The sequence below is a fragment of the Oncorhynchus clarkii genome, chromosome 4 (assembly GCF_045791955.1).
Source record: "Oncorhynchus clarkii lewisi isolate Uvic-CL-2024 chromosome 4, UVic_Ocla_1.0, whole genome shotgun sequence".
Classification (NCBI taxonomy): Eukaryota; Metazoa; Chordata; class Actinopteri; order Salmoniformes; family Salmonidae; genus Oncorhynchus; species Oncorhynchus clarkii.
The window spans coordinates 12,057,901-12,083,850 of record NC_092150.1 but is presented as its reverse complement, the minus strand read 5'-3'; the positions used below and the strand labels follow the sequence as shown (position 1 = coordinate 12,083,850).

The 25,950-nt window shown below is 42.1% G+C and overlaps 1 protein-coding gene across 1 annotated transcript; it reads right to left on the bottom strand.

Annotated features, from left to right (window-relative positions):
• Positions 1–2,274: 2,274 nt before the first annotated feature.
• On the bottom strand, positions 2,275–25,917 carry LOC139406438 (ceramide kinase-like). The gene is made up of 13 exons (XM_071149022.1): positions 25,589–25,917; positions 8,990–9,124; positions 7,584–7,706; positions 6,395–6,520; positions 5,653–5,719; positions 5,278–5,423; positions 4,620–4,694; positions 4,037–4,189; positions 3,824–3,929; positions 3,632–3,717; positions 3,303–3,508; positions 2,939–3,150; positions 2,275–2,799 (listed from the first exon to the last, which is right to left on the bottom strand). Exons 1-13 carry the CDS (start codon positions 25,737–25,739, stop codon positions 2,709–2,711), a joined length of 1,677 nt encoding a protein of 558 aa, XP_071005123.1. The 5' UTR covers positions 25,740–25,917; the 3' UTR covers positions 2,275–2,708.
• Positions 25,918–25,950: the final 33 nt, after the last annotated feature.

Here is a 25,950-nt window from a genome sequence, read left to right as displayed (position 1 = left end):
TCTAAACCAGGCTGCATCACCATAACAGCATGACATCTAAACCAGGCTGCATCACCACATCTAGCCAGCCAGCTTGACAGTGCGGGGTCGCACCAGCAAGGCCAGCTTGACAGTGAGGGGTCGCACCAGCAAGGCCATCTTGACAGTGAGGGGTCGCACCAGCAAGGCCAGCTTGACAGTGCGGGGTCACACCAGCAAGGCCAGCTTGACAGTGCGGGGAAAAGACACCCAGAACAGCGTGTGCAGAAGGCAATATGATACGCAAGACACCAAGCACTGCAGCACTTTTCTGACAGCAACCTCAGACACCACATAATATTAACATGGAATGACATCGCAGCAATGGCAGAAATAGCCTGGTAAAAATCAGTCTGCTGCGTCTATTTTAATGCTACTAAGTCACATGTTTCAGGGCATAAACTGTTGATACGCTACAGTACATTGAGTTTTCAGTGTGACTCTAGCCAGTCTGGTGGTATACTGTAGCTACAGTGCCTTGCGAAAGTATTCGGCCCCCTTGAACTTTGCGACCTTTTGCCACATTTCAGGCTTCAAACATAAAGATATAAAACTGTATTTTTTTGTGAAGAATCAACAACAAGTGGGACAGAATCATGAAGTGGAACGACATTTATTGGATATTTCAAACTTTTTTAACAAATCAAAAACTGAAAAATTGGGCGTGCAAAATTATTCAGCCCCTTTACTTTCAGTGCAGCAAACTCTCTTCAGAAGTTCAGTGAAGATCTCTGAATGATCCAATGTTGACCTAAATGACTAATGATGATAAATACAATCCACCTGTGTGTAATCAAGTCTCCGTATAAATGCACCTGCACTGTGATAGTCTCAGAGGTCCGTTAAAAGCGCAGAGAGCATCATGAAGAACAAGGAACACACCAGGCAGGTCCGAGATACTGTTGTGAAGAAGTTTAAAGCCGGATTTGGATACAAAAAGATTTCCCAAGCTTTAAACATCCCAAGGAGCACTGTGCAAGCGATAATATTGAAATGGAAGGAGTATCAGACCACTGCAAATCTACGAAGACCTGGCCGTCCCTCTAAACTTTCAGCTCATACAAGGAGAAGACTGATCAGAGATGCAGCCAAGAGGCCCATGATCACTCTGGATGAACTGCAGAGATCTACAGCTGAGGTGGGAGACTCTGTCTATAGGACAACAATCAGTCGTATATTGCACAAATCTGGCCTTTATGGAAGAGTGGCAAGAAGAAAGCCATTTCTTAAAGATATCCATAAAAAGTGTTGTTTAAAGTTTGCCACAAGCCACCTGGGAGACACACCAAACATGTGGAAGAAGGTGCTCTGGTCAGATGAAACCAAAATTGAACTTTTTGGCAACAATGCAAAACGTTATGTTTGGCGTAAAAGCAACACAGCTCATCACCCTGAACACACCATCCCCACTGTCAAACATGGTGGTGGCAGCATCATGGTTTGGGCCTGCTTTTCTTCAGCAGGGACAGGGAAGTTGGTTAAAATTGATGGGAAGATGGATGGAGCCAAATACAGGACCATTCTGGAAGAAAACCAGAATGGTTTCTGCAAAAGACCTGAGACTGGGACGGAGATGTCTTCCAACAAGACAATGATCCAAAACATAAAGCAAAATCTACAATGGAATGGTTCAAAAATAAACATATCCAGGTGTTAGAATGGCCAAGTCAAAGTCCAGACCTGAATCCAATCGAGAATCTGTGGAAAGAACTGAAAACTGCTGTTCGCAAATGCTCTCCATCCAACCTCAGAGCTAGAGCTGTTTTGCAAGGAGGAATGGGAATAAATTTCAGTCTCTCGATGTGCAAAACTGATAGACATACCCCAAGCGACTTACAGCTGTAATCGCAGCAAAAGGTAGCGCTACAAAGTATTAACTTAAGGGGGCTGAATAATTTTGCACGCCCAATTTTTCAGTATTTGATTTGTTAAAAAAGTTTGAAATATCCAATAAATGTCGTTCCACTTCATGATTGTGTCCCACTTGTTGTTGATTCTTCACAAAAAAATACAGTTTTATATCTTTATGTTTGAAGCCTGAAATGTGGCAAACGGTCGCAAAGTTCAAGGGGGCCGAATACTTTCGCAAGGCACTGTATATAGGACATATTAAATTACCACATTAAGGTGACAGGCTAGCTGGCATCTGGCACCCATAGTGTGCTCTGGTTCATCCAATATCCTATCATCCACACAAATGTATTCAAATTCATGCTTTTTAGGTGCAGGGAAATAACATCAAACAAGGCAAGCAGCTAGAAACATTCAAACATCCTTTAATATTGTGTTTCTCCAAATGGATAAATAAACAAACAAAGCTTTGTAACAATTCTTCATCATTTGGAGCAACATACATTCCAACACGTGCAAACGGAAGTTCTACAAATGTTGAACAGCACGTTAAGTGTTGGTTAACATATCTTTATTGCAAAAGGATAGCAGGAAGGGGGTACATTCTTTTAAAATGTTCATGATTTCTTCTTCGCTATAGTGGATAATGAACCTCCGTAAATGTACCAGCACCAGCACTCTTTGACCTGTGAAATTGTGACCTCCAAAATGGCCCCAGAAAGTACATTAGAGAAAGGTAGTGCACAGGGCTAAGGTAAGTGACAGCAGAGGGAGGCTTTGAAACGCTGTAGGACTGTTCCAGTGACTGATAGGGTAGGGCAGCGGAGGGGTGATGGGACCTAGAGTGCACACGGGGGGTTGGCGAGGTCCTCAAACAAAGGCTGCTCTTCGATCCCTCGCGCAAACAGCTTGATCAACTGGCAGTGAACTCTGGCAGGGCAGAATACAAAGAAAAACATTGTCAGGGAAAAAAACAAAGGCAGGAAATCAATTAAAATGTTGAAGACAGCACAGTGCAGAAAATAAACTTTTAGAAGTGTGTTATATTTCCATGTAGAGGGTTGCGTACCCGACTTCAATGGCAGCGTGGGGGAGGATCTCGCCGTCACAGTTCCAGCTGCTATAGGCAGGGCTGCAGCTGCAGGCCGGGTGGTCCCGGCAGATCTGGCTGAAGAGCTGCTTGCCGTTCTCCCTCAGGTCCAGCTCCGAGTCGTTTTGGCAGTGGCGTGGCGTGAAGCGGAAGCGCCGCACACGGTGCACCTCGACAAAGGTCATGTCAAACTGAAGGGGGGAGGAACAGAAGTGAGAAAGTGAAATCCCTGATACAGGAAAGTGGCGAGTTAACCATCTCATGCAACCACTGCTATGGACCCGGGTTGGAGTACCCACAGAAATCAAGAAACCAATGCAGTAGCCCCATCCAGTGTGGTTACCTGGTCGTCTTTGCTGGTGTGGCGTAGCAGGTGGCGCAGGAAGTTGAACCGGGAGCACTTGCGTACGAGGATGAGGTCGGTGGTGCCGTCAGCGAGGTGGGCGGCGGGGGACAGGCCCTTGGGGCTACGGGGACAGGCACAGCTCATACTGGCCGCGTTGATGGCCAGGAACTTCCCTCTGACCACCCCCCACCCCATTTCATATTCTGGGATAGAACAGAAACAGAGGTTGGGGCTTTGTGGTGAAAACATTGAGCAGGTTTCAGTAGAGACCCATGGCGTGTGGAGTTGAGGCCATATGTGCGTTCAGGCAGAGATACTGTACCTACCTCTGTCTGAGACATCTGGAGCAGTCTTGGATTCCTCTGGGGAATCCCCTGAATACAGCTGCCCGTCGTGCTGGCATATGAAGCACCTGGAAAGCAGGAATGGAGTTGGCTAGCCAAGTGAGCAATCTCATTTGCAACATCTAGACAAACATGTAATACTAAACTACACAACTGGTGTACAGTGTTACATACCCAGCTCTACACCTGGTCTTGTCTTGCGGTGTTCCCAGTATGTCAGTTGCTGGTAGAAAAGACACAGCCCCTTCATAGTGGTGATGTGTCAGAAACGTCTTAAAACCTGCACAAAACGACATCATGCCATATCACTTGCAATGACAACAGACTACCACAACAGTAACAATGGTTGTATTTCCTAAAACAGCTAAAGCTACTCCTCTGACCCACCTGAAAAGTCGTATCTGGCTGGTCCCATCCAGCGTTTCCTCTCACTGTCTGCCAGCACGTCGCCGTAGAAACCATATCCAAGCAGGGAGATGGAATACCTCAAGAACGTGTTGTTGTGATGGACCGAGCACACGTCCATTGGCTGGGAGTCTCCTGTGAATACGCCCCCCCCCCCCCCCAAGTCTAGTATGAGTGATCCTCCACAGATACTGTGTGTGTGGGGTACAGTGTCTTAAAGAGGTATGATGACACACCATGTGCTTTTACTATTAAAAAAAACACACCTGCACACCCATCCACCCACCCACACTGACCTCCAGCAGTTTCATCTTAACTCAAAAGCTCTGAATAAGTAGGTCATGGCTGTCAATTGTTGGTCAGCTGAGTGTGCCATAGCGATAACATAGAAGTGTCTAACACGAGACATTTCTATTCACAATGAATCTCCAGGAATGACCTGGAACAGTGACAAAGAACGCTTATGCTACTAGTCTGTGCTGTATACAAATGTCAGTTACACTATTTTTAAAGGCAATTTAATTGGAAGTGCTGTTAATATTTCAATGTAGATAACTGCACCCACCCACTATGACATGTAAAGCTGAGGTCACAGGGTCATTGATGCCAACAGTGGCATAGCAGATGCAGTCCGTTGAACCTGGATACCACACAAAACAAGACAATGATACATTATGTTCCTGACTACACAGACAAAAGCTAGCAGTGTGTGTGTTTGTAATAATAATAATTTGGTGGGTGCTTATAATTGTCCTCTCTCATACATGTACAAGTGTGTACTAATATGCATGTATGTATTGGAAATGTTTTTTATTGCATATCCCAACACCCTTGGAGAGTGGGATCACGGCCAGGGTGTGTGTGTGTGTGTGTGTGTAAGATGGAAAAATGGAATGCGGAAATCAACACAGCTAGTGTACATGAAATGGACCTCATGGTTGACATTAGTTTATAAACTGAGCTATTGATAGCTTATTATGTGATCATTGCTGTGTAAACATAGTGATGTGTTTTTTAGCTGTTAGCTGTTGCACATGCAGGAGCTACTCTTCCACATAAAACAAAATAGCTATAGACAAGAACATTGTTACATTAAATCCAAAATATTAAATATAAATAATCAAGACAAGACAAAAAGAGAGGAGAATGCTTGCAGATGGCATATATAGAATGTGTACATACATGCATGTGCTTGTGAATGTCTGCGTGGGGCCTTGACTAACCTGTGGGTATTATGCCGATGCGGAGACTACAGGGTACCAGCTTCTCCTCCGGGCTGTTCTGGTCCACTCCGTTTTCCCTCTGTGTTCGAGAGACCAGGCCGTGAACTATCTCGCTGAACATGCCGTCCCCGCCCACACACACCACTCTGCATAGAGGTCAAAGGTCATGTAACACACAAAGGTCAGAACAACAAAACTGATATTTTTGTTTGTCGTTTGAGATTAATATACTTGGGGGTGTTTTTAGTTCAACTGTGATTGGTTGAATATGATTTAGTGACGGTTGAGCTGAAAACCAGACTACAAAGAGGTCTTTAAAACAGACCTGTCATTATAGCGACAATGACATTGAGAACATCTCCATCCTCGACTCACCCATCATATTTCTTTAACTCCGCCTCTGTCTTCAGGTGGTCCCTGGCATGATTGGCATGCTCTGTAACTATGACAACAAATGACCAGGAAAGAGTTAGACGTTTGTCTTTCAAGTGCTTCTTGTAGTTGAGATACACACTTGAAATGTCAACATGAACAGGTTTACAATTGATTCATTTATATCGCATGATGTTTTCCTAATTTGTTGCATAAATCGATATTTTGGACTTAGGGAGTAATCATTCACTCGCTTGGAGCAATATATCGACTAAGCATTTTCCATAAAGAAGTCTGAGATAGAGGAAGTCCTAAAGTACATTTTCTCTTCTCTAATTGTTAGACATTGAAACAATTTGTAGCCAAAGGACTAGTTTGATTTTATGTGCAAACATTTTCACACCCACCTTAGATTTTTATTTTATTTTTACAATTGTTCAAATACTGTATCAATATCTTGATATCAACCCAAGCAGCTGTATAGTTAAATGCAATTCGTCAAAATGTGTGACTTGACAAATGTCCAGTCTTTCTCTAGTCTGAGAAGTAAACCGGATGTAAAGGAATCCAGTATTCATCGACCATCATCCTTTCCAATGAGGAACTAGGATGATAGATGGCGGCCGTAAATGATGTCATATTCCTGTGCGGCCTGAGAGAGCTTGTGCCCATTTGCCTACAGTGAACAATTTGACTTGGCCCATCTTTTATTAAAGCATGTTTAATGTCTTTGGCAGGAACTCACCAATCACGTCTGTGGAGATGGAGGCACAGGCGAAGAGAGGCGCGACTTTCTGCTCATAAATGCACTCGCCTTGCTGCTTGCCCCCATGAGGGTTGATGTACACCAGCAAATGCTTGGGTCTGCTAGCTGCAAAAAATCAAGTGAAAGATTTTTCCCCAGATCAATTTCTAGGCTGTAGGCTGAGCAATAGTACTGAACAATTAGTGCTCTTTGAGGTCGGTTCGGTTTGATTTTTGAAAAAAGAATCACGGTTTTCAATAATGTATTTAATGCTTTAAAAAACAAAATAACTGCCAAAACATAGAAAATATTACATTGTCTCTGTCAGGTCCACCTTGGTAGATATCAATAGAAAAACAGTAATTTCCTATGAAATCAAATATCAGTTCCTTAAAGTCATCTCATCTCTGCTCAGGTAGTAGCAGTCAGCGAGCCAAAACTAACATTATCTCTGTGCTCCCCATACTGTACTGTCTAGTAATTCTATTTAGGTAGCCTTCCTAAGTAGCTTATGTTGCAGAGCTGTCTGACGAAATCATTTAACTAGTTCTTCAAAGTAGATAAGGCATACTTTCAAACTGTCTCTGTCCCTCTCAGCATTGTGTACATTCCGCTCTTTGTGCATCTAACCTAACATAGCAAGCGTAAAAGTGTATCCGTCCAGAGATCTGTATATAATGATGTCTCTGCCCTAACAATGGGAGCCGTTGTCAAAGGCAGGCGACAAGTTCAGGTCCAAAATAAGAACATAGAAACACATTGGGCTTATTTTGGACTGATGTTGGCAACCGCTCTGATCTCTGTCCAAAACTATAAAAAAAACTGCCACAATTGGATTGTAGTTAATTATCATGTTTCTGAGCTGAACTAGGTTGAATATTTGCTTAATGAAAATGACAACTCCCTTCAGCCCCTTGTCCCACATAGTTTACATGATTTCTGTCGTGAATTATTTAATTTCTCTCTAGAGAAATGGCACTCTGGGCTCACATAAAAAAAAAAACTAGATTGAATTCAAGTAATTGAACAGACGGTCAATGAGTTGTTTAATGACCGGAAAAAATATGAAATGATGGTTAATCGCTCAGTACACTGATTAACAGAACAGAATGGCGGCCACTCATTTCTGAGTGAGCTTTGCAGCCAAACTTCACAAAACATATTCATTGTCAGTAATACTCAGCCATACTTAGTGCTGTGAGCTGCTCTCTGATGGTCTGGATCCACTGCTGACGCAGCGCCCCCTCTGAACAGTGAAAGGTGACGTCACTACACTGCCAGCGGTGCTGCCTCGCTCTCTCCACATAGGACACTGTGGAAGGGGGACGCGAAGGGGTGACAGGGTACAGAGGCTTAACAAAACTAATTTACATTGCGGTTTTATCTACCGTATTGAGCATGGTGACGTTATTAATTACACTGGAAGGTATATCAATACACCCAGTCACTACAAAGATGCAGGCGTCTTTCCTAACTCAGTTGACGGAGACGAAAGAAACCGCTCAGGGATTTCACCATGAGGCCAATGATGACTTTAAAACAGTTGCAGAGTTTAATGGCTGTGATAGGAGAAAACTGAGGATGAATCAACAACATTGTAGTTACTCCACAAGACTAACCTAAGAGTGAAAATGAAGCCTGTACAGAATACAAATATTCCAAAACATATTTGCAACAAGGCACTAAAGTAATACTGCGAACAAAGTGGCAAAGCAATTCACTTTTTGTCCTGAATACAAAGTGTTATGTTTGGGACAAATCCAACACATTACTGAGTACTACTCTTAATATTTTCAAGCATAGTGGTGGCTGCATCATGTTATGGGTATGCTTGTATCGTTAAGGACTGGAGTTTTTCAGGATTAAAAAAAGAAACGGAGCTAAGAGCAGTCTGCTTTCCACCAGACACTGGGTGATTAATTCACCTTTCAGCAGTACAATACCCTAAAACACAATGCCAAATGTATAATGGAGTTGCTTACCAAGAAGACAGTGAATGTTTGAGTGGCCAAGTTACAGTTTTGACAAGGTTACTTGTAAATCTATGGCAAGACCTGAAAATGGTTCTCCAGCAATGTTCAACAACCAAATCTGACAGAGCTTGAATAATTTTTTGAAAGAAATTGGCAAATGTTGCACAATCCAGGTGTGGAAAGCGCTCAGGAGACTTACCCAGAAAGACTCACAGCTGTAATTGCTACCAAAGGTGCTTCTAAAGTATTTACTGAGGGATGTGAATACTTATGCAAATTAAATCTATGCATTTCATTTTTCATAAATTTGCAACAATTTCTAAAACATGTTTTAATTTTGTCATTATGGGGTATTGTGTGTAGATGGGTGAGAATTTTTATTTTAATCTATTTTGAATTCAGGCTGTATAAACAAAATGTGGAATAAGTCAAGGGGTATGAATATTTTCTGAAAGCAGTGTATATGGTAGAGACATGGTTTGGACTATAATTTTTCAGAAGGAATTCTCTATTGAATGGACATATGTATAAACCTTGAGTGACTTCATACATTTTATGGGTAAGCACACTACATATTGAATCCATTATCTGTAGATTGCTCTAGATGACCAACAATTTGTACCTGTGAATGCATATGGATAGGCCTCAGTCAGTTTCTGGGGCATTTTCTGCCACCTGCCATCATCTTTGGTCCCGCCATCCACATCGAGCTCCCGGACTGCTAGGATCTCAGACACGGACACGCTGTGGCTGCTACCTGTTAAACACACCAAATCAATCTGTCACAATGTGGCAGTAACCAGAGATTTACCCTTTAGAAATGAAATGTATTGGAAAAGCACACACACAAAACAAGAGAGACTATGTGCCAGGATCTCAAGCCCTTTTTTACCTACCCAAACAAACTTGGCTGGCTGTATCAATTACAGCTTGGATAGCTTCCTGCTAATAAAGTTAATGTGATGAGATGGGAGCTCTAATGGGCTATTAACAGTTTGATTTCAGCATTAGGGTGGAGGTAGTGTTGGACAGAGAAGGCAAGGAGGGGGAGAACCATTAGTGCTGTATAGCTGTTGACCGCTCCTGCCATAGAGAGCACTACTGATGGATAATAGAAGGGGATCATTTGGAGAAAGATTAGATCAATCACTATGGACCAAACAATACCATATTGTTAGGGCAACTCCTACATTAATGGTGCCTGTTATTACCACCATTTTCCTGAAGTCATTATCATGAGCCGGCCCTGCATTCATTTGTTTTTGTGCCCACAGCAGTTCTATAACAGCTCTATAGGAAATCAGGGAAACATTAATGACCTCGTGAGACTTCTGTGTTGATCATTCATTAATGATAGAAAGAGTGGGAGGTCCCGGGGCACACCTGAGCAAGAGGACAAGTACATTAGAGTCTAGTTTGAGAAACAGACGGCTCACAAGTCCTCAACTGGTAGCTATGGCTGGGCGATAAATCAATATCAATAATTAGAGATAATTACTTCTCTCAATAACTATATAAAACGTTTAGATTCACTTTTGATAATGTTGATATAGAATAGTTAGGTACAGCAGTCCATTTCACCTCTGTGACGCAGCAGGAGTGTGCAGAGAAGTGACAATATGCACAAGGAGAGGTATACGCCCACTAAAAAACACTTAGCACCTCAAGTCATGGAGTAGCCACTATTAACCAGGAAAAATGAGTAATGTAGGCGAAAACAGTGGCAGTGATAGCCATGGAGAAGGAGCCGCTTCCAACGAAGAAATTATTGCTAAAAAGGGTTCAACTGTTTCAGTAATTTGGAAGTGGTTTGGCTTTTTGAAGTCCGACAAAGAGCAGAGCAATGTTCGGTACAAATTGTGCCATAGACAGGTGGCTACCAAGTCTGGTAATACGACAAACCTGTTTCAACATCTGAATCAAAATCACTCTTAGAAACATGTAGGAAGTTTGAGTTGATGATAAAAGCCCCTCGAGCACCAGCCAATCTAGGGATGTTTGCCCGAAGCAGTCAACACTGACAGCGTTTATGCCCTACAAACCAACGTAGACAAGACATCACAAATGCTATTATACATTGCATTGCTAAGGACATGCTACCAATTAGCACAGTCGAAAAGGAAGGTCTCAAGAGGCTTATCAATTTAATTGACCACAGGTGCGTGCTCCCTGGCCGAAAACATGGAACAATTTTCCTTCAAGTATAATTTTATGTGTAGCTCACATAATAAAAAAAGGTAAACTTTATTTAACTATACAAGTCAGTTAAGAACAACTTCTTATTTACAATGACGGTCTATCGGGGAACAGTGGGTTAACTGCCTTGTTCAGGGGTAGAACGACAGATTTGTACCTTTTCAGCTCGGGGATTCGATCGAACAATCTTTTGGTTACTGGCCCAATGCTCTAACCACGGTTTGATAAGGTTCATATATAAATATCGTGCTAATTTATTTGCCATATCGCCCAGTCCTACTGGCAGCTTCATTAAATAGTACCCGCAAAACACCAGTCTCAACATCAACAGTGAAGCTGCCAGTTGAGGACTTGTGAGGTGTCTGCTTATCAAACTAGACACTAATGTACTTGTCCTCTTGATAAGTTGTGCACCGGGGCCTCCCACTCTTTCTAGTCTGGTTAGAGCCAGTTTGCGCTGCTCTGTGAAGGGAGTAGTACACAACGTTGTACGAGATCTTCAGTTTCTTCGCAATTTTTCGCCTTAATTTCTCAGAACAAGAATAGACTGACGAGTTTCAGAAGAAATATCTTTGTTTCTGGCAATTTTGAGCCTGTAATTGAATCCACAAATGCTGATGCTCCAGATACTCAACTAGTCTAAAGGACAGTTTTATTGTTTTTTTTAAATCAGTATAACAGTTTTCAGCAATGCTAACAATTGCAAACGGGTTTTCTAATGATCAATTAGCCTTTTAAAATGGTCAACTTGGATTAGCTAACACGCCATTGGAACACAGAACAGAACACCTTGCTGATAAAGGGTCTCTGTACGCCTATGTAGATATTCCATTAAAAATCTGCCGTTTCCAGCTACAATAGTAATTTACAACATTAACAATGTCTACACTGTATTTCTGATAAATTTGTTTTTATTTTAAAATGGACCAAAAATGTGCTTTTCTTTCAAAAGCAAGGACATTTCTAAGTGACCAAAAAACTTTGGAATGGTAGTGTGTTTTATTTCTGTCCGCTACCTGTCTGCATACCCCAACCCTTCAAGCTGACCTCGAATGCAGTTTGTGTCGACTGAGAAGTCAACTTTTAAAGTACCCGTCCATGACCTATGACATGTTAATAACATGTGAGATTTATCAAAGATAAAGTCCACCATTGCTGGAGGTGCCAACAACCCCATTGGCTAAGGAGTGTAAATAAAGGCCACTATAGAGGAGAGGTATGGCGGGAGTAACTTGGCTCAACAAGCTCAACAAGCTGATGGAAAGGTCTTCATGGATCCACCTGTACACGAATACACGAGAGGGTCCAGATCCAGAACCCGTGACGGGTCTGATCAGATTTTAATTAGTCTTACTATCGGGTATGTGCAATTTTACCTGACGTCTGGAAGGACCCATACGAGACTGCTACAGGGGAGAGAAGAGGAGAGGCGAGGGAGCAGGTGCTTGTATAATTGATGCTGCTGCTCTTGCTTTTCATGAGTGATGCGTTTAGCTTGTTGTTGACCAATCATAAGTCATGAAAGCACCAACAGGCTACAGTCATAGAGCCTCAGTGTGCGGCAAAAGTTAAGAGATGTCTAATCAATGGAAGGTGGAAGTTAAAAGGCAAGATTAGGCTACAAGACCAAGAGCCAACAGGTAGGCTGTTACTTATTATTCTGAATGGAGATGTTATTTGTAACTGTGTAGGACAAGAAAGTGTATGCAGCCTCAATAAGCTTAGCTAGCTAGCTTATCCCGGTTTGATGCAATCAAGACAAGTACTACGCAATCCTATTGGCAGCTATTAGTCTACTATAGCGCAAGTTGGCTTGATTGGTTGCTGCGTCTCCCTCCCTGCACCCTGAGTCACTCACTCACTCTCACTGTAGCCTACACACAGCACGCCACCTGCTAGAGCGTCACCACTTTCTACCTCAGCTCTGGTTTATTAAAAATTGACTTTTCTGCTGCTTCCCTCACTCGGATCGAGTCTAGAGCCGACCAGGCCTATATGCAATGGGTCGAGTGGTTCTCGGGTCCGTTTGGAACAGGTATCTATATAAAAAATATATATATTCATGCATATCGTGTCTGTATGATAAACTTTTTGGATCCGTGAAGGCCTCTACTGTGAGGCACCATCCCTGTCCCTAAAAATAGTGAGGTGCGAGGGGTCGGCAGGAAGTGCAATTTCTAAATTGGGTAGTGAATCAGATTTCCTCATGTCAGTCTTTGCATACCTTAGAGGTATTTTTAACTAGACCATGAGAGCTAAGAAAAAAAAATAGATCCAAAAACCTCAGTTTTGTTCGCGCGTTTTCTTCAGTAATTCACAGGCTCAAACGCAGTCAAAATGGGCAGACAAAAGAATCCAAATTGTATGCGTAAAGTTCATAGAAACATGTCAAACGATGTTTATATTCAATCCTCAGGTTGTTTTTAGCCTAAATAAACAATAATATTTCAACCGGACAATAACGTCGTCAATATAAAATGGAAAGGCACTCTCGGGATTGCGCATGAAAAAGCTCTGTGACACAGCAGGGTCCACTCATTCAGACTGGTCTTACTCCCTCATTTATCAGAATACACCCCAAAACATTTTCTAAAGACTGTTGACATCTACTGGAAGGCATAGGAACTGCAATTTGAGTCCTAAGTCAATGGATACTGTAATGGCATTGAATAGAAAACTACAACCTCCCCCCCAAAAAAACTACTTCCTGAATGGATTTCAGGAAGTGGATTCTCACCTGCCAAATCAGTTATGTTATACTCACAGACACTATTTTAACAGTTTTGGAAACTTTAGAGCATTTTCTATCCAAATCTACCAGTTATATGCATATCATATCTTCTGTGCCCGAGTAGCAGGAAGTTTAATTTGGGCATGCTTTTTATCCAAAATTCCGAATGCTGCCACTACCCCTAGAGAAGTTAAAATGGTTTGGGATGATAGACCGCTGAGTGATAGAAAAGCGGCCAACAAGTGTTCTGCATATGTGGGAACTCATTCAAGACTATTGGAAAAGCATTCCAGGTGAAGCTGGCAGCTGGGTGGCTGCTTTGAAGAACCTCAAACACTTTTTCAGTTACAACATGATTCCAAGTGTTATTTCATTGTGTTATTTCATAGTTGATGTCTTCACTATTATTCTCAAAAATAAAGAAAATCCCCTTGAATGAGTAGATGTGTCTGACTGGTGCATACATACACACACACATATACAGTGAGGCAAAAAAGTATTTAGTCAGCCACCAATTGTGCAAGTTCTCCCACATAAAAAGATGAGGTCAGTAATTTATCATAGGTACACTATGACGGACAAAATGAGGGAAAAAAATCCAGAAAATCACATTGTAGGATTTTATGAATTTATTTGCAAATGATGGTTGAAAATAAGTATTTGGTCACCTACAAACAAGCAAGATTTCTGGCTCTCACAGACCTGTAACTTCTTCTTTAAGAGGCTCCTCTGTCATCCACTCATTACCTGTATTAATGGCACCTGTTTGAACTTGTTATCAGTATAAAAAGACACCTGTACACAACCTCAAACAGTCACACTCCAAACTCCACTATGGCCAAGACCAAAGAGCTGTCAAAGGACACCAGAAACAAAATTGTAGACCTGCACCAGGCTGGGAAGACTGAATCTGCAATAGGTAAGCAGCTTGGTTTGAAGAAATCAACTGTGGGAGCAATTATTAGGAAATGGAAGACATACAAGACCACAGATAATCTCCCTCGATCTGGGGCTCCACGCAAGATCTCACCCCGTGGGGTCAAAATGTTCACAAGAACGGTGAGCAAAAATCCCAGAACCACACAGGGGACCTAATGAATGACCTGCAGAGAGCTGGGACCAAAGTAACAAAGCCTACCATCAGTAACACACTACGCCGCCAGGGACTCAAATCCTGCAGTGCCAGACGTGTCCCCCTGCTTAAGCCAGTACATGTCCAGGCCCGTCTGAAGTTTGCTAGATAGCATTTGGATGATACAGAAAAAGATTGGGAGAATGTCATATGGTCAGGTGAAACCAAAATAACTTTTTGGTAAAAACTCAACTCGTCGTGTTTGGAGGACAAAGAATGCTGAGTTGCATCCAAAGAACACCATACCTACTGTGAAGCATGGTGGTGGAAGCATCATGCTTTGGGGCTGTTTTTCTGCAAAGGGACCAGGACGACTGATCCGTGTAAAGGAAAGAATGAACGGGGCCATGTATCGTGATATTTTGAGTGAAAACCTCCTTCCATCAGCAAGGGCATTGAAAATGAAACGTGGCTGGGTCTTTCAGCATGACAATGATCCCAAACACACCACCCGGGCAACGAAGGAGTGGCTTTGTAAGAAGCATTTCAAGGTCCTGGAGTGGCCTAGCCAGTCTCCAGATCTCAACCCCATAGAAAATCTTTGGAGGGAGTTGAAAGTCCATGTTGCCCAGCAACAGCCCCAAAACATCACTGCTCTAGAGGAGATCTGCATGGAGGAATGGGCCAAAATACCAGCAACAGTGTGTGAAAACCTTGTGAAGACTTACAGAAAACGTTTGACTTCTGTCATTGCCAACAAAGGGTATATAACAAAGTATTGAGATAAACTTTTGTTATTGACCAAATACTTATTTTCCACCATAATTTGCAAAGAAATTCATAAAAAATCCTACAATGTGATTTTCTGGATTTTTCATTTTGTCTGTCATAGTTGAATTGTACCTATGATGAAAATTACAGGCCTCATCTTTTTAAGTGGGAGAACTTGCACATTTGGTGGCTGACTAAATACTTTTTTGCCCCACTGTATATGAGACGCATAATCAACTTAATTTGATATATCACCCAGCCCTAATCTCCTCATCCTTCACAATGTCCCAAGAGGTGCCAACCCTTTTACAAACCAGGTCAAACCAATTCGGTTAGAGAACCGTGTTCACAAAAGTTCCCTCATTTTCACATAAATGTGAAACATGCAACTGCATCAGCAGAGAATGTGCTTACTTGCACCACTTTTCTTTAGATATTGTACACAAACATCTCGGTAATACTTGACCACACATTTTGTACATACTTACCAAGGTTGTGAACACAGAGCCATTTATGATGTGTGTGTGAAATTCCCTGTGGGAATATCACCATTGGCTGAGGGCAAGAAACCACACCACACTCCATTACAACTAGGAGCACCACTACACAAACAGCTCACTGTATTTGATGTAAGCCTAAATGGGGGTCAAGGGTGTTCTGTGTCCTGTCACTACATAGGAACCTTTTTGCAATTACTTTAACTTCTTTGGGGTACCTCCCCCTTCGTCTCAATTTCCGCCTAAAGACATATCATAATCTAACTGCCTGTAGCTCAGGCCCAGAGGCAAGGATATGCACATTCGTGGTATCATTTGAAAGGAAACACTGAATTTTGTGGAAAATGTGAATTGAATGTAGGAGGATAACACACAATAGATCTGGTAGAAGAAAATACAAGGAAATAAACGTTTGTTTTCTGTTTTTTATTGTTGCTGCATCATCTTTCAAATGACCAAGAACAGCCAAACAAACAGATAGGATGCTGTGGATGATTTGAATGAAGAACATAAGATGGCAACAATAGCTGAGCAAAGTTTTGGACAGATAACTTCGAAAATTAGCGAGCTACATGACATTGAGCATGAAGTCACACAGGTGTCCCACACAAATGTATATTTTTTGTGGTCCATGCCCCGTCACCATCCTTCACACGCCTGACGACGTGATCTCCACTGAAGGACTTGTGGATAATGGAGCACATGACCACCTCTCTGGTATCCATTCACTTCACAAAGAGCAGGCCATCTTCACGGATCCATTGCATGGTATCCCGCTCAGCCCGCTTAGGCATGTCGTTCACCTTTGTCTTTGGAAAGCCCACTCTGTTGGTCCGAATGGTGCCACAAGCCCACACATCCCGCTTCCTCAGCTCTGTAAACAGGGTCGGGCTTGTGTAGAAGTTGTCCACAAACAGTTTGTAGCCCTTCCCCAGCAGTTGAAAATCCAATAACTCCATAACGGAATCATAACTCAGTCCATTACCGGTAGCAAAACTGTTTTCCCCTTCATAAACAACAAAATTGCAAGTGTAGGCACACACAGAAATCAGCCAAAACAAATAGTTTGTAACCCCATTTGGTTGGTTTGTTACGGATGTATTGTTTGAGGCTGATTCTGGCCTTTGAGGCTACCATCTTCTCATCGATGGACAGGTTCTGGGCGGGCTGAAAATAGGTCTTGCAGGCCTCAACGGTGTTGGGGTAGGGAGGTTTGATTTTGCACAGCCTATCAAACCTTGGTGTGCCTCTCTTCGTCATTCACCCAATCAACTTCTGGGTCTCTGATGTGAAGCACCCGTGAGATAGTCAGAAACCTTTTACAAGACATGACAGTCATGGGGAAAGGCAGTTGATAGGGACTACTGGAAAATGTCCGCTCTTAGAGTTTTCAACTTCACCAGCCCCATGTAAATGACCATTGAAAATTAGTATTAAAAGGTCTGACATGGAAATGGTCTTCCATGCCTCTTTCTTTCCTGCCTGCTTCTTAGCCCCGTACCTATTGGTGTTTGACACCAGGGAAATCAACAACTGACGAGGTGAAAGACAGTTGAAAAAGTTGAAGGGGGCTGTACTTTGCAGTCATGTCTAGTTGAGGTCCTGGCTGCCTTTTGGGTCTAAAAACTGGTGGATTTGGTTCCACATCATCTTCTAACACAGAGTGCCAACGACCCTCTGGTCCTCTGTCTGCAGGTTTCTCTCTTCCCCACCTCCACTTCTTTGTCACTGACTTCACAACTCTAGATGGCCGGGTAAGTGTGGAGCCGAAGACAGCATGGGTCCGGCTGGATGAACAAGCTTCAGAAGGAGATGGACACCTAGACATTGGCGGCTCATTGAATATGTACTGCTATGCGTAACACCCGTGGCTCCGTCAAGTAGGATTTGCAATGGCGAATGAACCTCTTTTACGCCAGAGTTTACGACAAAGGCTCGTCTTCAAACTTATAACCATTACATATTGCTGTTTACCTCAGCTCATAGGCTATCTTTCAAGATGATCAGTGGTCATTGGGCCAAAATACAGTCAATCAACGATAGACGGGTCCTACCATTGGTGCGCAATGATGTCATTGATTGGTGTCTTCAAATCGGTTTGTTTCGGTCAATACGTCCCGGGAAAAGAACCATCAAGTATGGTTGTGTTAGTAACAACCAGAGGATTGCAATGAAATGATCCATGACTGGATAAACGTTTGTTTAGTGTGTGTAATTACCACAAATGCGTCATCCAAAGTTGAATGAGATGGAAATCACGACGCAAGCGCTTTACAAGTGTTTCGTGTTAGGCTATAAAAAATGGATTTTAACAAACAAAACCAACATTCACTGTGTAGTTAGGACACTTGGCATTGCCACCAGAGGATGATCTTTAATGGTAAGCAATTTATTTTATTGCTATTTCTGACTTTCCAGACGCAAATGCTTGGTTGGAAAATGCTAGTAATACTTGTGTGTGTGCGTGGCGCCGTCCCCCTAAAAATAGCATGTTTGCTTTCGCAGTAACGGATTTTTGAAATCTGACACAGCAGCTGGATTAATATGACGTTCATCTTTTAAATTATGTAAAATACATGTATTTACAAGAATGTTTACTATAACAAATGGTGTATTTAGAATGTTAGCTCTCTGCAGTTTCACCGGATGTTCGCCTGGTGGGACGTTAACATCTCACCTACCCTAGAGAGGTTAAAAGCATACTCGTCAAGATGAACTTCAAAATTCAGCCCGATTCACTAGGCCTCTTCATAGCAAATGGGTTTCATTTAATCTCTTCAACTTTTATGTCCTTTACATCTGATCGGAGATATAGGAACATTGTCAAGCAAAGGGAACCCCGTCAAATACAGCTGGCAAACGCAGTTCAAACTAGTCACTCTAGTGAGCTCCAAAAGTATTGGGACAGTGACACATGTTGTTTTGGCTCCGTACTCCAGCACTTTGGATTTCACATTGGTATAATGACTACTAGGTTAAAGTTTGAGGGTTTTTTCATCCATATCGGATAAATTGGTTCGAAATTACAATGCTTTTTGTACATTGTGGCCCCATTTTAGGGGACCAGAAGTATTGGGATAAATTCACTAATATGGTCCCATATTCCTAGAATGCAGTGATTAAATCAAGCTTGTGTCGCTACAAACTTGTTGGATGCATTTGCAGTTTGTTTTGGTTGTGTTTCAGATTATGTTCTGCACAATAGAAATGAATAGTAAACAATGTGTCATTTTGGAGTCACTTTTGTAAATAAGAATAGGATGTTTCTAAACACGACATTACTGTTAATGCTACCATGAATATGGATAATCCTGAATATTGATGAGAAAGTTAGAGGCATAAATATCGACCCCCTGCAAATCTCCCATTATTATAATGGTGAGAAGTGAGCATGTCTTGGTGGTATGATATTTGAGCTGCAAACATTGTCACTCAATATTCACAATTTATTCAGGACTATCCGTAATAATGATAGCATTCACATGTTCATATTCAGTGCCAAGAAATCCCCAGGTCTTTGTAAATTTACTACACATTAATGTAGAAGGGTTTAGTAACATTCTATTCTTATTTATAATAAAAGTGACTCGATGTAATCATTGTGTGCTAGCAATATGGAAACAAATACTAAACACTTGACTACTCTAACACAAGTGAATCGCTCTCAATACATTTGGTCCCCTAAAATGGGGGGACTATGTACAAAGAGTTAACCCGATATGTATGAAAATAACCTCCAATTAAAGCAGACAGTCTAGCTCAGGTCTATATTTTCTTTGGATTGGTGGATACATCTCATTATTGTAATCTTTTTTTTGAATACTCAATGAGGGTTATTTACATCAACCGCCTGTATTCAATGGAGAGATGCTATGCTACTAGCCTCATACCATGAATATGCACATCCATCTCGAGACAACTTTTTTCTGGAGGTTGCAGGGATGTCACGTGTCCTCCTTATTATGAAACTTCTATTCAAATCAAAGAAACCTCACGTAACAAATAAGCCATTCATTTCTTTGTTGGTCAAATTCGACACTCATTGACCCCCAGACAAAAACTCCTTGCTTGGTGGGCATTTTTTTTTTTTAAACGAATGAAAAAAATATAAATTGCACCTGCAGGAAAGGAGACGGGTTTCAGCATAGTTGGGCCTCTCACTTTACCGCTTCCTCTCGGTCTTAGTTCAACGTGCGTTTCTCTCAGATGCAGCAGATTACCGCTTCCTCTCTGTCTTAGTTCAACGTGCGTTTCTCTCAGGTGCAGCAGATTACCGCTTCCTCTCTGTCTTAGTTCAACGTGCGTTTCTCTCAGGTGCAGCAGATTACCGCTTCCTCTCTGTCTTAGTTCAACGTGTGTTTCTCTCAGGTGCAGCAGATTACCGCTTCCTCTCTGTCTTAGTTCAACGTGTGTTTCTCTCAGATGCAGCAGATTACCGCTTCCTCTCTGTCTTAGTTCAACGTGCGTTTCTCTCAGGTGCAGCAGATTTTGCCACTGAAGACAGTGGAGCCAGCTTTCAATCTACTCTGAGATAAGGTCTTGTGTAATTTGATCCCTTTTAGGTGGAGAATGGAAAATAATAATCTTATGAGAAATAAGTTGAAACTAATTTACCCTTTAAGCCTGAAAAAAAAGTGTTTTTATCAAAGACTATTCCCCTTTCATCTGGAGAGATGATTATTTCAACAACGCTGCTTGTGATTGCTCATTTTCCAGACTTTTGTCCTTGGAACATCAGATATCTCTGAATTTAATGGACTTTTTCCAGCTCCTGAAATGAATAGATTCGACGCCAAAGCCCATCCATTCTGAAATAAATGAAGAGACCTTTGACAGCCTCAAGATGAAAGAACTAACGACACAGGGAGGTCACTAGTCCGTTTTATCTCTAGACAGATATATTGTCCACATGGGAAGCCACCACATAAGTATGACAGGATAATTTCATTTTGTTATGACAACTTACAGCTATAACAATGTCACTGTAAGAGATATAGGTCTTAACATTGGCCTGCTGAATGTACACCATTGGTCCTTTGGAGCCGAGGACATTATAATGGTTAGTCATACCATATTTGATCGCAGGCCTAAATGCTACATAACACACTTGATTCTCAGATACTTAGTTGGCCAATGTTATCAACTCCTTGGGTCATGGTTTACTAATATCAACAATATTTCTAGTGATAAACACTGAGTAGGCAAAACATCTGCTCTTTTCATGACAGACTGACCAGATGAAAGCTATGGGGGGGTAGGGGGGGGGGCAACTCAATATTTGGAAGGTGTTCCTAATACATAGTCACAGAATAAGCCAACATGATATTGTGCCGAGCTAAGAATAGATACCGATGTTTACCGACTCCATTCAGCTCGAGACATTCAAGACAAACAACGAGAATAAAGGCTAACCTAGCTATCTGGATATGGGTCAGGCATGAAATAGGGAGGCCAGTGATTGTGAAGTGAAGGGGGTAGGGCCTTTATTATTTTTTTTATTTTTATTTTTTCACCTTTATTTAACCAGGTAGGCTAGTTGAGAACAAGTTCTCATTTGCAACTGTGACCTGGCCAAGATAAGGCATAGCAGTGTGAACAGACAACACAGAGTTACACATGGAGTAAACAATTAACAAGTCAATAACACAGTAGAAAAAAGGGGAGTCTATATATACATTGTGTGCAAAAGGCATGAGAAGGTAGGCAAATAATTACAATTATGCAGATTAACACTGGAGTGATAAATGATCAGATGGTTATGTACAGGTAGAGATATTGGTGTGCAAAAGAGCAGAAAAATAAATAAATAAAAACAGTATGGGGATGAGGTAGGTGAAAATGGGTGGGCTATTTACCAATAGACTATGTACAGCTGCAGCGATCGGTTAGCTGCTCAGATAGCAGATGTTTGAAGTTGGTGAGGGAGATAAAAGTCTCCAACTTCAGCGATTTTTGCAATTCGTTCCAGTCACAGGCAGCAGAGGACTGGAACGAAAGGCGGCCAAATGAGGTGGCTTTAGGGATGATCAGTGAGATACACCTGCTGGAGCGCGTGCTACGGGTGGGTGTTGCCATCGTAACCAGTGAACAGAGATAAGGCGGAGCTTTACCTAGCATGGACTTGTAGATGACCTGGAGCCAGTGGGTCTGGCGACGAATATGTAGCGAGGGCCAGCCGACTAGAGCATACAAGTCGCAGTGGTGGGTGGTATAAGGTGCTTTAGTGACAAAACGGATGGCACTGTGATAAACTGCATCCAGTTTGCTGAGTAGAGTGTTGGAAGCAATTTTGTAGATGACATCGCCGAAGTCGAGGATCGGTAGGATAGTCAGTTTTACTAGGGTAAGTTTGGCGGCGTGAGTGAAGGAGGCTTTGTTGCGGAATAGAAAGCCGACTCTTGATTTGATTTTCGATTGGAGATGTTTGATATGGGTCTGGAAGGAGAGTTTAGAGTCTAGCCAGACACCTAGGTACTTATAGATGTCCACATATTCAAGGTCGGAACCATCCAGGGTGGTGCTGGTCAGGCGTGCGGGTGCAGGCAGCGAACGGTTGAAAAGCATGCATTTGGTTTTACTAGCGTTTAAGAGCAGTTGGAGGCCACGGAAGGAGTGCTGTATGGCATTGAAGCTCGTTTGGAGGTTAGATAGCACAGTGTCCAAGGACGGGCCGGAAGTATATAGAATGGTGTCGTCTGCGTAGAGGTGGATCAGGGAATCGCCCGCAGCATGAGAAACATCATTGATATATACAGAGAAAAGAGTCGGCCCGAGAATTGAACCCTGTGGCACCCCCATAGAGACTGCCAGAGGACCGGACAGCATGCCCTCCGATTTGACACACTGAACTCTGTCTGCAAAGTAATTGGTGAACCAGGCAAGGCAGTCATCCGAAAAACCGAGGCTACTTTGCTCCAGTGCTCTGGGTCATTATGTAAACTCCTCTCTGTTGTCAATGAAAATGATGTCCAAGGACAGGAGTCAATATGATCATGCCATTAGACAAGGCAGGTTTTAAAAGGTAATGTGACCGTGTTAGTAGAGATCGCATTCATGGTAAACGCTTCAGGTAACAGGCGTTGTTTTCTACGTACTTTTGTTTGGCTCAAATTTTAGAACGGACCGTATACGGCACTCCATCGTTCTGTTTGAGTAGGGTCTGTAGCGGCCTTTAAATGGCGCAGTTTCAGATTGGATCCCAGCCCGAGTCATCACAGACAAACTGTACTCATCAAGGCCTACCTACCTAGTTTGACCCTAAACCTTAGGTTCTCATTTGACAGTTTCTCCATTGAATGAGAAGATCAATACAATTGATATTTGGAATGTTTGAAGATTATCTTCTTTCCTTTGAAATATACTGACACACACACACAGCAATTATTCATGACTTTCCTCCTCATACCCCTGGTGCTCAAACTGAACACCAGGGTTGACCCCAATGACTTATTGAACAGTATTACATAACTGAAATCAATTAGCTCCTCACAACAAGGGTAGGTCAACAACATACTGTACCAGCCATATTGTATGGAGCTGCTCTGGAAAACACAAGTCACCGTTGTCCTATGCACTAGCCAGATCTTTCCTAGTTGTGCAACTAGTGTACTGGTTTCGCTAATAACAGCCATAGAAAGAAAGTTGGGTTGGGGGATGAGGAGCGGGAGAAATTAAAAACCCTTGGTGGGTTATGGGCCTGCTTTGCAGGACACATGTTTCTACTAACACCAAATCAGACTAGCTAACATTAGCCCTCCATGGAAATGTCAAAGGGCCAAGCAAGCAGAGGGAAAATGTCAACAGAACAGTAGGCCCTTATCCATCATAGTGTGGTGAGTGACATCATGAGTGAATGCCCTTCTCAGCTCTGATTCAGAGTGTTCACCGTTAATCTTTAAACAAATATGGATGGGTTTGCATTGGACTGTTTGAAACATTACAACAACACCTGATGGAAACATGTGCCAGGAACTACATTGTGGAAGACCCGTGCTAGGCCTTCCTCTATTCATTGACAGTGAAAGTGATGGGTGTGTTTGCTTTTGGTGAGGCTGTCCTGTCCGTTGTTAGAATGAGAGAATCTGAATGGCACAGGGTCTACTACAGAATTAGGCCGCAGACAAGACTGCAACTCAATCTGTGATAGCGATCATAAAAATCATAGAATTTCGTAATATTTTTAGATAAGTTATTAAATATCCAAATTAGCATCAAACATGTTATATTGTTGATTTACTGACTTGGAAATCTAAATTGTTTGGATTGGTTGACGACAATTGTCCGTGGATTCCTATAAATTCTACGTGGCCTATCATTGACCATAAGGAGCGTGAACCCGCTCTCTTCCCTCATATCTCTAGTGTAGCCTATGCTTTTGAATTCACCACAATAAGATGCTTTGAATATCCAAAAGGATTTTAGTAGAGTCAATTTCCATTTAGGCCTGGTTTCAGGGGTGGTAGGCCTACTGCCACATTTAGTTCAACAGACCATACAGAGTAAAACAGTGCCGGCAGGTAGCCTAGCTGTTAAGAGCGTTGAGCCAGTAACCAAAAGGTTGCTGGTTCAAATCCCTGCACAGACTAGATGAAATCTTTGTCGATGCACCCTTGAGCAAGGCATTTAACTCCAATTGCTCCTGTAAGTCGCATCTGCTAAATTACTCAAATGTCAAACGTAAGCACATTCCATACGTCCCCATGTGGATATGCTTTGCTCCCATAGGAGAATGATCGAGGCTTAAAGTCCGTATTAGCATGGGTAGTGCCATTGAGGGCTTCCACCATTTCAATGTAGTCAACTGGGTGGGACTTCGACTTCATTGGCTGATCTTTCCTGGTGAACTTGTTGGAGTCATGTCCAACGGTCATCTTGACGGATCAGCCAATCGTGAAGAAGAAAAACTACTACTTCAAACTGGAGATAGCCTCAATGGCACTGCCAATGCTGTTAGACCTATAATGCCACAGACACAAAGACGAGACCCCTGTCTCTATGTTTGCTCTTCGTCTGAATCTCAGGTGACAAGGGATGTCGTACTATGGCTCAGTTTACACAGGCAGCCCAATTCTGATATTTTTTTCACTAAATGGTATTTTGACCTGTAAAATATCTAATGTGAAAATATCTGATTTGAATGGTCAAAAGACCAATTAGTGACAAACTTCTGAATTGGGCTGCCTGTGTAGGCAAACGCAGCCTATTCCATTCAGACATGTTGGCTCATGTAACCTAGTAGGCTATAATAACAATTTCAATCTGAATATCAATACATTACTGAATCTAATTAGCCTATAATAAAGGCTAATACATAATGAACAGCCTAGAATTATTATGCTTTGTGCGTTTAAATGTACTGGGAATAGACTGACAACATGAAGGATGCGTAAAACATGAAGGCTACCGTGCAAGCGCTATAGTGGTTATTAGCCCTACCGTATGAGGTGATGACAAATGTCAGGCAACTCATAAAGAAGAACTCCAAGAACAAATGGCGTACCATCCAATTGACCCGACATAGCGACGCTACCCAAACCAGGGCCGCAGTTGTCATCCAACAGCTCATAATTGGCTTGCGTTCATTTAAAACATAGTTCTGGGAAATGGATAGTCTCGCTGCTACGATAAAAAATGTACATTAAAATAAAAGACTGCACTAAATTGTCACTCTCGGTTTCGAATAGGCCTATACAGTAGGCTTTAACATACCATGTCATTCGTTGACAATAACAATGATGTATGGTCTTTCATCAGCAAAAAGGTTAGGTGCAGCAACGAATAACTGACATATTTTAAGACTAACCTTAGTCTGCGCACGTCACCTGGACAGCGAATATATCCAACAAAGAGAACATACTATAGGCTATAAATCACCTCTGTCCATCGATCTCAGTCGGAGTATTTTAGTAGCATATATCTTCACACTTAATACCCTGTTTATCTTATGACACTTACCGACTTTGAAGGGGTGATGTATGCTGCCCGAAACTACTTTTTTATTGGCCGGAATCTCTTTCCATGTCAGAAGCACACCGTTTAACAATACTTCGAAGACGCTGTTTTTCAGGAAGAGTTGGGATGCCAATAACCTCGGTTGTTTTTCCATGCCTTCACCAGTAAGCCACCGCACTGGGTGACTTAGAGAGCGTATTAATATTATCTTAGTCGAAGCATTTCTTTAGTAATTTATCAGGTTACTGAGAACCATTTTATACATAAGGAAACAACGTTGCTGTTTTCGACTGCCACAATTGAATAGCGGATTCATCAAAAGGGGAAGGGCTGAAAATTACGCATGGCGTCACAACGTATTCTAA